Here is a 12,045-nt window from a genome sequence, read left to right as displayed (position 1 = left end):
CCCGAAGCTTGGAAGAGAAGCCGTCATGGCAATGTGGAGCGAAATTTCGAGTATCCCTCCGATCAACTTGAAAGTGGCGTCCCCCTTCATGTTGGCCTTGGCGACATATGATGACGATAGCATCTAAAAGGGGTAGCTGGCAACTGTGTTCTTGTCAGCTGCATACGACGTTTCATCTGTATATACCAGAGTAGAAGTGTTAAGATGAACAGTGAGGTGGCCTGTGAGACTCACCTTGACTAATTGTGTTTGGATTGGCTCTTCCTCACATCACACGCTACTAGTATCGGGGACACACTTCCTAGAGATATATACTTCGATTTTTCTTGCTAAACTGTTCCGCCTTGACATGTTCTGTTGTGAAAATAACATCGCTATTGCCATATACCTCGAAAAGGGTAGGTAAGTTCTCGTTGGCCCAGACTGAAGATCACAGCACCTTCTCCAAGCTCCTGATGGTATAGTTCTGAGGCGATAGAGGTGTATAGCTACACTCGGTCAGACAGGTCGAAAATACGCCATACCATAGTAGGCCCAATCTTTATTATAGTGTCTTAGCAGTACTCTTAAACCCATGACCAAAACTTCCCGACTAGAATACATGTTATGTGTGCGTTGTGGTAAGTTAAAACCGAGAGGGGGTCGGTTATAGAATGTTTTTACCACATTATCTTCAACAAAGAAATCCTCTTTCGAACGTAGTAGGACAGGTTCCACCAGTTAATCAACTCTGTTTTCGACGGATGTTGATTGATGCCACCCAGTATGATGTTTAACTCGAGTAGTGAACCAGCACCTCTTCATTTTTATTAAGCTGGCAATTCCTTAGCTATTTTTTATATATAGCAGAAGAACTTCAATCATGCACTGGAAGCCTTGATAATAAGCTCCTTAGACAAGGCCTGCAGCTCCTCATCCGAGAGTCTCGCAAGACCCAGAACCTCGTTGTCAATGTTCTCAAAGCTGGGTCCATACTTGGCGTTGGTGCCGCCCTGGAGAATATAGAAGAACCAAACCCAGTCGTCAAAGGTACCAGCGGCCAGAGCCTTGTCGGCTGTCTCCTTGAGGACATCCGTGTCCTTCTCATCGATAGTCCACTCGCCTGGAACAGCCTCTTTCGCAATTGCTGCGATGGTCTTGAACGAGATCTTACCATCCTCAATCTTGACAGAGCGGTTCTTTGTAGCCTCGGGGTTCTTGAGAACGCCAACAACACCCTTCCCAACTGTAGCCAATCGAGTCACGCTGACTGGCAGGTCGCCTCCGTTGTAAAGTGTAACCTTCTTTTCCTTGATGTTTGCAAGGGAGCCGTGGGTGAAGCCCCAGTCAAGGAAGAGGTTGTTATAGATGAAAGTGTAACTGAGCGACGAGGTGGACTTCTCAACGAGGTAGTCTTCCGTCTTGACCTTCTCAGCAAAAACAGGGAGCTGACGGGTAAGAGGGTTTTGTTGATCGCAACCAAAGTTGGAAGGGATGAATCGCTGCACTCCAGCGGCGACGGCGGCGTCAACAAGGGCTCGCTGAGCGTCGCCCACCGCGGGAGCACCAAGGGTCGAGACAACAGCATCGACGCCTTCGAGGGCCGACTTGAGGGAGGCAGGGTCATTGTAGTCAACCACTACCTCCTTGACCTGGTTGGCAAAGGCAGAAGGAACCTTGCCGGCCTGGCGAGAGAGAACTCGAACATCGAAACCACCCTCGATGAGAGCCTTGAGGACTTCAACACCGAGACTTCCGGCAGCCTGAATAGTGTCATGAGAGATTAGCCTACGATTTTGGTTTGGATAATGCCCTGCCTTGACTTACACCGGCGTGAGCGACAGTCTTGATGGCAGACATGATTGTTGTTGTAGACGAGAGGTGGAGGTATTGGGATAGTTATGAGTCGAGCTTGAATGGGATGATTGAAGATTGGTGTTGCAAGTCTTGAGATTCGGAGGCGAAGACAACCTCTTATACTGGCACCATGCCCTCGCCAATTACACGTGTACACAATGCCTTGATGACATTTCGTGATCGGCCTATCCCACCCCCTCTCATTATCCAAGCAGTTTGCATACGATGTTTACTCATCCAGAACTAAGGACAGGTAAAGTGGGTTCGGCTGGATCATCATGATCGGACTATCCCACCCAACTTTAACCTCCAGCGGCCGCTCAGCATGCCCCAGCCGGATCCAGGTCTCCGAGTTGTATGGCGAGCATCTGTCATTGGCTGCCTATCGACGGATCCGGAACAAATAGGCGCATCTCTAGGCTGTGAGATCAAAGTCACTAAACTTAAATTACTTGTACGTACCGTATCCCATGCCACCTTCTTCCCGAGGCGCTCTCCGATTGTCCCACTAATATCGGTATCCCACTCCGTCCCAAAGCGGAGATGGCTCGGGCCACTCAGCGAGCAGAAAGTGGTGGCGGAGATACCGAGCAAGATCTCAATATTTGTAAATTGGGTGAAGAGGATGGGTTCTGAAATGCCGCATTGTCACGTGGTGCAGTTATTAAGAAATTATCAATGTGTCTCTCTAACGAAAAGACAATAGGAAAATAAGGTCCTATTACTAGAGAGCATATAACAAAGGTGATAACGACTTCGAGATTCGTTCAGTGTGATACTTGCAGTTTTCTAGAAGTACCTACTCATAGAGAGAACAGGGACAACCCCCAAGACACTAAGCACTTCATAGAGTATAGGGATAATAAAATAAAAGAGCTCTAAAGTATTATCGCTTCTTATGTTATCGTAGTGTTTTTTTTTTTTTGTCATATTTGACCTAGGTTTGTTACTCTTCTGTGACTCGCGTGGCAGCCTGTGCAAGACCTTGCTACCGAAGTAGTAACAGTTCCAGGCTCAATACCGCTGGAACTACACAGAGATCCCTGATTATCTATTCAGCGTAATAAGTTTAGTCCCCTGAGCAAGACTCAAAGCATGTCCTTCACCAAGTCGAGTTAGACAAAACGTCAAAGTTGATAACATAGCCCTCCCTATGTTATGAAAGAGGAAAGCTCAGGCGTGAGCAATGGGGCTGGACATGTAGATACGGTAAGAGCTTCTAATTGATGACGTCATCCCCTTCAGGAGGCCACGAGTTACTGATTTGGAAACTTTATACTACACTAGAATTTGCCTTATTTTCACCCATCGGCTCCAGTGAACCCAGTCACAAGAAAACTAGCTACAAATCACAATACTCAAGAGAAACGAATAAAAACAAACTCCACCTTTGGTCTGATTGTAGACCTGCCTGTAGATCTGAATATCTGAATAACATATGGGCTCCGCGATTTGCTGGAAGGGACGTGCCCCACGGGGCCGCAGCCGGGCAAGTGGTTGATGGGCCTGTCTCGCGGCCCGGAACGCGAGTTGGGTATCTCTCTGAAACCTGTTCGTCTCCTTCATGAACGCGACGCTTCGAGTTCTGCGGTTGGAAACTGCATCACAACCTACAGGAGTGATAAAGCGGGGAGGCCACCCGAGCAGTAGCTGGAGGACACTCGCTCGAATGTTCTAAACGGCAAGTAGAAGCTGCTGACGGAAGTCCACCAAACGATGCGAAAAAAATGCCGAAATTTTGGCTGCCACGCAGTCCAGTTCATGGAAATGAACCAAGTAAGCGGGCAAAAGGAGCTCTGCGGTTGTCATTTCAACGCTGCCTGGGGAAAAGCCGTTCGAGTTGTGCGTGCGATCTATCGGGCATACTTCATGTATGTGCCTCTCACTGATCCTATGCTCGACTTTGCGATGCCTAAGCCATAGTTTGAGCTGTCTCTCGCCCAATGTGGGCTCCCGGACGTCGGGGATCCAGTCTTGTGGGAGGGGCCGGGGGAGATTTGGATATCGGGAGAAGGATTCAATAGCATACGACTCGAAGCGATATAAAGTGAGGCATTCGTGCATCAGATGCAAAAGTTCGAACATCACCGCGCGGGGAATATCAGTATAGGTGCGAGTGAGGTGTAATAACACCACAACCACAAGGTGGAGGTAGGATCTGGGGTTAGAGTCAGCACAGATTCGCATACCACACGAGCCCAACTCACAGGTCCGCCGGCCCTCGTTCAGCGGAGAAGAGCAGCCATCTCAGTTTCTCAAATTTGCTTCTGACAGGGCCAGATAGAGTCATGATACTCTCCCTCGCACAAAGCGATTTTGTGTAGTAAAAGAACTGTTGCAGGGCATTGGGACGAGCCAAAATGGCCAAATGGTGATAAAGGCGGCCGGTTGGGGAGCCGTCCGATGCCTTGCTGTACCAATGGTGGCTCACTTCAGTCCCGGCCTCGCGGTCCCGTATATCATCATCCTCGATCGCCATGCGGTACCGCCCAAGACCGCTCAAACATTCAATCCAAGTATCTTCAAAGGCGGGGACCATTTCGAGAAGCAGTGCCATCATGATATAGGCCAGATATAGGAACATGAGGATATGTCCTGGTAGGCGATGCCTAAGGAGCTCAAGGAATGAGTGGATGCCGTGTCGCCACATGCGAGCTGGCATCGCGTATTTGGAGGCCAGTCTCCGTAGAGCGGGGCTAGCAGAGGGATGCTGACTGGCAAAGAAGAAGTCATGGTGCTCATGCAACAGTGTTCGGTACAGAGCAATTAGTGCCTGCCATTGCTCATTGTTGAGCTTCGAAGTTGCGTTTGTCTCTGTGTTAGGTGGTTGTACGTTGCCGACTTCGATGCATTTGGTTTCAACCATGACCAACCCAGCGTATATGCCTTTTACTTCTGCAACCAGTTGATCTTGAGAAATGGGCCTTGTTTTGAGCTGGGGTATCATGGTATGTGTGGACTCGTCGTCCCACGGTTGTGGTTGCCTGGGACCTAAGGAAGGAGATTCGTATCTCCCTGATGTTTTCTCGTTGTGTCGTCCTTGGCCGAAATCGTTTCGTGCCCGACTTTGATTATTCGGCAAAGTGGGAGTTTGTTGAGAGCCTACCCGTTTATCCGCAATGGAAGTAGAGGACTTGCGGGTGGAAATTGGCCTTGACTCGAAATGATCGACATGGTGATGGCGACTGGAAAGATCAGAGCCGCATCCGTCACTGATGGCTGAAGCCCGAACACTAAGAGCGCCCATATCATCAGAGCTCTGAACATCAGCTGCATCAAGAACCTGGTCCAGCCAAATTCGTCAGTAACTGTAACAAGAAATCTTTCACATAGCTTACATCTGAACGAAGTCTCGGTGAATCGTTAGAAGGGCTATGCCCGTTGCCTTCCACGCAAGCAGTGTCCTATGACCGTCAGAAAAGGCATCTGGGTCTTAGCGGGGAACAGCCTTACAAGCATGTGGCTATCGGAGCCCATGACATGCGCTCTTCCTGGCTTCGGAAGAGCAGGACGAGAATCGAGAGGTAAGCATTGAACGGGAACAGGCATTCCTTCACGCCCATTGCAAACCTTTGGTCGGCCACAGCCAGGGGTGAAAAGAGCCACGACGATCTAGCAAATGCGAAAACACTTCGAGTGCCACTGTAGGATTGGAACAACAGGTAGAAGGGTCGGGAATAATTGCAGCAAACTTAGAAGCGATGACAGCAAAAAGAGAGAATATTGACGAGAGGGGGTCAAAAGAAATGAGGGCTGAGTTGAAGGTTATGTTACGAAAGGAGGAGTGAGGGATGAGGAGGAGAAGGCGGGGTGTAAGGGTGGTGTGGTGGTGGCAGTGATGGTGTTGGTGTGGGGGGGAAGAAAAGAGGTGAGATGGATACAGACGAAAGAAGATCGGGCGTCTTGTACAGCTACAAAACAGGATGTGAGGGTGTGAATAGGAAAACTTGGCTCTGCCTCAGGTCACGTCACAGCAAGGTGTGCCGACCTTTCAAATACCGAGAGGCCTCGTTAAGCAGGCGAACCACTGAAGCAACTAGACCGCCCACTGGGCGAACCATTCACTCAGCGGTGGCTTGATTGCCTTGCCGCGTGTGCGGAGACTATTGGCGCAGCTCAGTTTACCCCTCTCGGAATCTGGTGCGCCTTTTCAATAATCAGGCTCCAGCGAATGCGGCTCTGCTCAACAGTTGCCATCACCTCTGCCGCCCCCCCCTTACGTCCCCTCTTCTCTCAAACGACCTCTGCTCACACATACCACTGCTTTTCCTCCAAGAACTTCGCGAAAAAGCCGCAAAGTCTTTGATGCTCAAGATCACCACCTCCTTGCCGCGATCTCAGCTTCCTTTTTCCAACGGGTCGAGCTCTATGTCGATAGTGGAGCAGGCCAAACTCCAACATGTCTCACCTTGTTCATGGTCAACTGGGGATCAAGAGAAGCCAACCGTGGCTGACTCGCACCAGAAACCAACGGTTCGGTGGGCGATAGAAGTCGGTCACTATCCTCGGCCTCCTCTACTCCAAACCAGTATCCTCACGACTTTGGCCTTGGGTTCGACCATTACAACTAACCTCCTACCAACGCTCTTCCGCAAACCCTCTGTCAATGGAACCTGCTGGACAAAGTTTCCGGCACGTCTCTTTTCCCATGATGACTGACACTATGCTGATATCTTCCTTGACAGGCATGCGATTCCACATCCCTCCAGGCGCCGATGATACTGCCATCGCTCCTACGCCCGGCTTTGACCTGCGAGACCCTATTGACGATGTTGTGCTTGGCCATATTTATACATTGGACTTGCATCTCCGTCCTTTTCCAAACCGCTCGATGGAGGGAACGATACCTACCAAAGGCTCTATATGCTGTCGTAATAGGCATGATACCTGCTGTCTATGCAGTCGATGACTCAGCGGTTCTCGTGCTTCAAGTTCTCCCTACCATCTCCGATATTTGTGTCGTTATTTGTTTGGGCTTGGACTGCCTTTTCCACTGAGGGCAATGGGCAAGGGCGGACTGGAGCATGTCTTCGACAGTAAGACTCTGATAACATGGGATGTCGCGATACAGGGCCACTGGATAATGAATTATTACTGGTTCAGGACAGAGATTCACATTTATTGGCTTTTTCTTTGGCTTCTCGCCTTTGCATTATGGTCACCCACTTTCCACATAGATACATCTCAATTCAATGGCACACCAACCTCCATTGTGACAACTCATACCCTCAACTATTGATGGACAATTATCTGTGAAACTACCGTTAATCACTGTCTCTGCGCCCTCTGCCCTTCTTATCAAATACAGCATCCGCAAGCCCACATCATTATCCCAATCTTGACATTTTTCTATTTGGTGCCACCTCGTTGAAACGGAGTCTTGTGGCTTCCTGGCCCAAAACGTGTTTCGAGCTTGGGCTATTCGCTTGTGGCCCTGCTAAGGATTCAACAGGCTTTTGATGCTGACCTAATTACGTCCCCTGTTCGGCTGGCCCACGCTCAGATCCTTTGCAAGGATTTGTTCCTTTGGCCTCGATCCGAAACAAAAAATTCCACCCGTTTATTCAAATAATGGTCTGTTTGTTGGTTGTTGCCTAGCCCACAATATTAAGGATTTTGCAGCTACACGAGCCCTACTTGAAGGGTTGTCCCCCCATTTCATAGCAGCAGCGAACCCTCATTTCTTTGTTCTCTTTGCTTTGAGTTTTATTTGTTCAAACTTTAGTCGAGGAAAACTCAGGGATTCTCAAACCACAAAAATGAGGTTCATGCAATGCCCATCTATCCTTTCACTCACACTCGCCATTATTCTCCCCACCTTGTCATTGGCCGTTGAAACCACGACTAGCGGCACCGGAGGATGTAAACCATCTACTTGGGAGCCCAGTACTCCTATAGGTACTTTTCGTCACAAGCGGCCTATGGCCACACCCAGTGTGCCGCGCAAGAAGGAGCTCGAGGCGGGAGATATCAACTGTCGGGGCTGGGGCCAAACATATGAGCACGTTGACGAATCGACGTGCCAAAAACTGGCCGATGACTATCGCATAGATCTTGGTACCTTTTACGACCTAAATCCGATCCTGGAGGCAGACTGCAAGAGGATCAGGCCCTACACAGAATACTGTTACACAGGATGTAAGTCGAGAGCTTCCCCCCTCCAAGTTGACGAGTAATGCTGAATAAAGTCAGTTATTGAACCACTGAGGGCTCATGATGGAAAGTGTGGTCCTTTGTACAACAATGCCACTTGCCTTGGCACTGACAAAGCATGTTGCAACACTGAAACTTGGACATGTGGTAATCGAGAGTATGTTTTCCCTACCTATCTCAAGGTGCACAGCTGAAAGCACTCCAAGACGAGACTGCACTCCAAGTCTCTGCTACAAGGGTGCCGGTAACTGCTTTCTCCGTGTCATCGTCTCAACTGATGGGATATGCGGTCTGGTGAAAGATCGGCATACTCTCCGTGTCTGTGGAGAATGGGGGGATTGCTGCAATCTTCAAAACAAATGCGGGTCGGGGCCTGACTTTTGTGGCAAAGGTGTCTGCCAAGCCGGCGAGTGTACTCACTCAGATTGGCCAATGGATGAACGTCCTGAACAGCTCCCTTGGGAATATGGGGAGGGAGATCCTTGATGCATGCTGTTGAGTGCCCAGGAGAGGGAGTGTTATCTACAAATCGACATGTCAGCCTTAATGACCATGAGTCCGGGGATTTTTGGAGTGGCTTGAATCAAGTGACAGCTTTCTATATATCATTACCTATTTCGATCATCATCTCTAATCATGTCGACTCGGGCGGAACCTGAATAAGCTTCAGGGCCAGCAGTAGGAAGCACGTAGCCACGCCGTGAAAGTTTGCTGTTGTTCTCGCGATATCCTGCTCGCTGGCTTCAACAAACTTTGTCGAAAGCTAACTGCCGAGATTTCCCGGTATAAAGTCGACGTTGTTGGCAAACGAAATATCTTCACCTCTGTCTTTAACAAACCATCAACAACGTCATCATCAAGGTGTGTGAATAGCTCAGCGCCCGGATTTCACTCGCTGACTAGTAAAGATAGATAGAAGACTCCCGGCGCCGAACGCTCCTCACTGCCAGACAAACCACCGTGAATTGTCTCTCGAAATGGGAGCTGCCACCTCGCGCTGTGCTCCAGCTCGGCCGGGCTCTCAAGGCAACGACAACGGGATCGAAGGGCCCATAGATGAAATCACCCCACCCGACCCAGGGCCTCACGACACCAGCAACGAGATAGAGAGGTTTTTGGGCGAAAGTACCTCGGAAAATAGAGACGACACCGAGCCGCCGGTGACTCCTGACCCCTTGGTCTCGTCGGCTCTATACAACGCTGTGAATAGTCACATCTACATCCTCCCGGACGAAATACTCCTAGAGATCATCGACACCCTTATCCATGATGAAGACTCAGCCTCTTTCTTCTGTTTTCGACAAGTTTCTCGCCGTTTTCGACGCCTGACAAATGATCGCCAGTTTGAAGAGGTGCTATTCTGCATGTATTCCAAATGCAACTCTTGTTATACCACGTCGAATGGTCGCTGCAGGTATTGCTGGTGGAACAACGGCGAGGTAGATTGCCAGAGGCACATCATCCCTCGCTTCACAGGATATCCCACCGGGCTCAAGAATGACACAGCCAGCCGGCTGAGGAGAGATCTTCTATGCATAATGTGCCAAGACGGCGTCCAAGAGAGAAAAGACGCTGGCCTCCCGATTCGCTGCAAGTTCGCTCCGCGGGACGACCTAGACTGGCTAGATTGTTCCAGCTGTGGACTAGAACACCCATCAGCAGCGTTTTCGTTCCTACAAAGGCAGAAGGTCAACGATCGAGTGTGCATTGCAAAAGAAGGCTACATCCGTCTATGCCAACACGAGGTTATCTGGTGGGACGACATCCAAGCGTGTGCTGGCCCGGGAATCCGAGGCTATCGTGAATTGATCAAAGTCTGCAAGGATGCGAGCCATTCTGTGGCATGCTGCAGACAAGATTCATGGCCAACGGCGACGATCACGACGCATGAAATTGGAGTATCAACTCTTTCTCTGTCTTGGAAGCCTCATTCAGGCCCAGACCTTGACCCCAGCCGCCTTGATCCCCAGAGATACAGCGCCACCGAGGTACGAGCAGTTGCACAGCGGTTTCGTGCTGATGCAGCCCGGTTCATCGTTCCGGAATCAAGATTGGGTCACCTTCCAGAGATGGAATGTTTCGCAGGTGGATGTGGCTGTTTGTTCTACGACGGACTCAATAAGCCCAACGAGGCAAATACTTGCGATAGACGGCTGTCGGCGAAGGGCTACGTGCCGGGGCATGGAAGACTCAAACGCACCTCAATCAGCGTGTCATCTTGCTGGTCGCAAACGCCGCCTGATAAAATGGCCTGCCTTGTCTTCCACTATAAGTCTACAATCAATCTCCGTATAAGGCACGCCCCAAGTGACAAATGGCTTCATGCTCTGGACCCTGGATCCTATGAGTACAGCGACGTTGTTGGAGCACGGGAGACTTGCACAGATCCAACATGTCAGAATCATTATCGCGTAACAACAGATATCTCACCCCATCACTACCAAAGAGTCAGTAGGCCTCGCAAGGAGATTTTGCGAGGCCGGGCTATGTAGGCCCAGATGATTTACGGGCAAATTGGGGAATGCGTCCTACTATGAGAGGCAGTGGGAGGAGCTGAAAGTCAATGTGTACGTTTCTTATTTTTTATTTTATTTTTTTAGTGAGATCTACATCGCACACAGGATCAAAGAACCCACTAATAGACATGTAGGAGCATTAAAGCCCAATGTTATAAAACACCGTAGTGTGTACGTTACGATGAACTTTCAAGCATATGAATGCCCTGAATCTTAGCCCACACAAGCTACAGCATGGGAGAAAAACGAGAAACTCAAACTTCGTACTTTCGATGGTCGCACTCGCCTTGCTAAGGTCCTTGTTGATGTGGTTTTTCTAGGTTCTAGGTTCCAGGATTCGATCGTGCCCTGGAAACTGGGCTGAGAAACTCAATAAACCCGCGTGTTGAAGCCTATTCGGGACTGATATCATGCATCTAAACGAGCTTGACATGGTGGTCATTTCGCGTGCAATCTTGGCGGCTGTCGTGTCAGCATCGCTAAGCCAGCGTAGGGGCTGCTGGTGCTGAATAGCCCCTTCTTAGTCTGTTCCGCGTAGACAGCATAGCCCGGGTAGGCAACCTTGCAAACAGCAAGGACCCATGCATCTCGTAGGGAAGCTAGGCGACGGCATCGGGGCGGGGTCGCGGATGGGGCCATGCCGGACGACGGTAGTGGTTGAGACGGCGGCCGACGCGGAACCGTTAGGGTAGCAAGCGTGTTCAGGAATGGCGAGAGCTTCTTCTTGGCGTACGCTGTCATCTATGGAGAAATATCAAGGTGGCGCCAAATTTGAGAGACTACATACTATTGTGAATCCATGAGACGTAGTCGAGAAAGGGGCAATGTTGGCGACGGGGTAAATGAGACCATGCTCGACAAAGAAAAAGATCAGTGAGAGGATAATCCACGTGACCACTTTGATAACATATACCTCAGGGAGTGTGAAAGCTCAAATCAATGCTTGATTGAAAAGGACTGGTGAAGTTTGGGCTAGATATCAAGGAGCTTTAGGAGGACTTTGTGGAACTGTCTCTGCACTGATGCCACCTAATGTTGATACTGATGGGGGTTTATCAATAGTGTAGCCATGGTGACATTCTGAAAATCTGAGCTAGTAATAGCTGCAAAATCCGCTCCCAGGAGTTGTTGGTGATCTCGCTCTTCTTGATCTTCTGGCTCAGTTAGCCCATCAAGGGCCGGGCTTCAACTATAATAAAGAACACATTGTCAACACATTATAGCATCATATTTCATTTTTAACACAGTGGCCTTTTTTTAAACCTTGTGCTGCCTGCAGTAGAAGATTCATACCTAGCTGCCTCGCTCTTCTCTTTAGTTTAACGAGACTGTTGGTCGTGGTGCAGAATGTCATCATCACCTGTTCAAGATTTCAAATTCTGATACCGGAAAATACCACGATTGTGGGAGATAAGAAGTGGAAAGTTTCATATGCTGTGCCATCTTGTCGTCTCCCTGGCGTGTCGCGTCCGCTATGCTGACTTGCCAGATGGAATTACGAGTCAACCAGGCTAATTCCACTGGCATCTCGGTAGTGAAA

General features: G+C 49.5%; 3 protein-coding genes across 3 annotated transcripts; 1 reads left to right on the top strand and 2 right to left on the bottom strand.

The window, feature by feature from the left end:
* Nucleotides 1–860: 860 nt before the first annotated feature.
* NCS57_00955500 (NmrA domain-containing protein) lies at nucleotides 861–1,839 on the bottom strand (the record flags this gene model as incomplete). Its single annotated transcript, XM_053059326.1, has 2 exons — nucleotides 861–1,742; nucleotides 1,807–1,839. The coding sequence occupies 2 exons, from the start codon at nucleotides 1,837–1,839 to the stop codon at nucleotides 861–863; spliced, it is 915 nt and encodes a 304-aa protein (XP_052911397.1).
* A 1,850-nt stretch (nucleotides 1,840–3,689) lies between these two features.
* Nucleotides 3,690–5,385, bottom strand: NCS57_00955400 (EST1-DNA-bind domain-containing protein; the record flags this gene model as incomplete). Its single annotated transcript, XM_053059325.1, has 5 exons — nucleotides 3,690–3,765; nucleotides 3,866–3,994; nucleotides 4,044–5,119; nucleotides 5,175–5,240; nucleotides 5,290–5,385. The coding sequence occupies 5 exons, from the start codon at nucleotides 5,383–5,385 to the stop codon at nucleotides 3,690–3,692; spliced, it is 1,443 nt and encodes a 480-aa protein (XP_052911396.1).
* Nucleotides 5,386–7,595: 2,210 nt separating this feature from the next.
* Nucleotides 7,596–8,475, top strand: NCS57_00955300 (LysM domain-containing protein; the record flags this gene model as incomplete). The annotated part of the gene is made up of 3 exons (XM_053059324.1): nucleotides 7,596–7,974; nucleotides 8,029–8,146; nucleotides 8,196–8,475. The coding sequence occupies 3 exons, from the start codon at nucleotides 7,596–7,598 to the stop codon at nucleotides 8,473–8,475; spliced, it is 777 nt and encodes a 258-aa protein (XP_052911395.1).
* Between the last annotated feature and the right edge of the window lie 3,570 nt (nucleotides 8,476–12,045).

Source organism: Fusarium keratoplasticum, chromosome 7, assembly GCF_025433545.1.
Source record: "Fusarium keratoplasticum isolate Fu6.1 chromosome 7, whole genome shotgun sequence".
NCBI lineage: Eukaryota > Fungi > Ascomycota > Sordariomycetes > Hypocreales > Nectriaceae > Fusarium > Fusarium keratoplasticum.
This window is presented reverse-complemented; position numbering and strand designations above follow the sequence as displayed.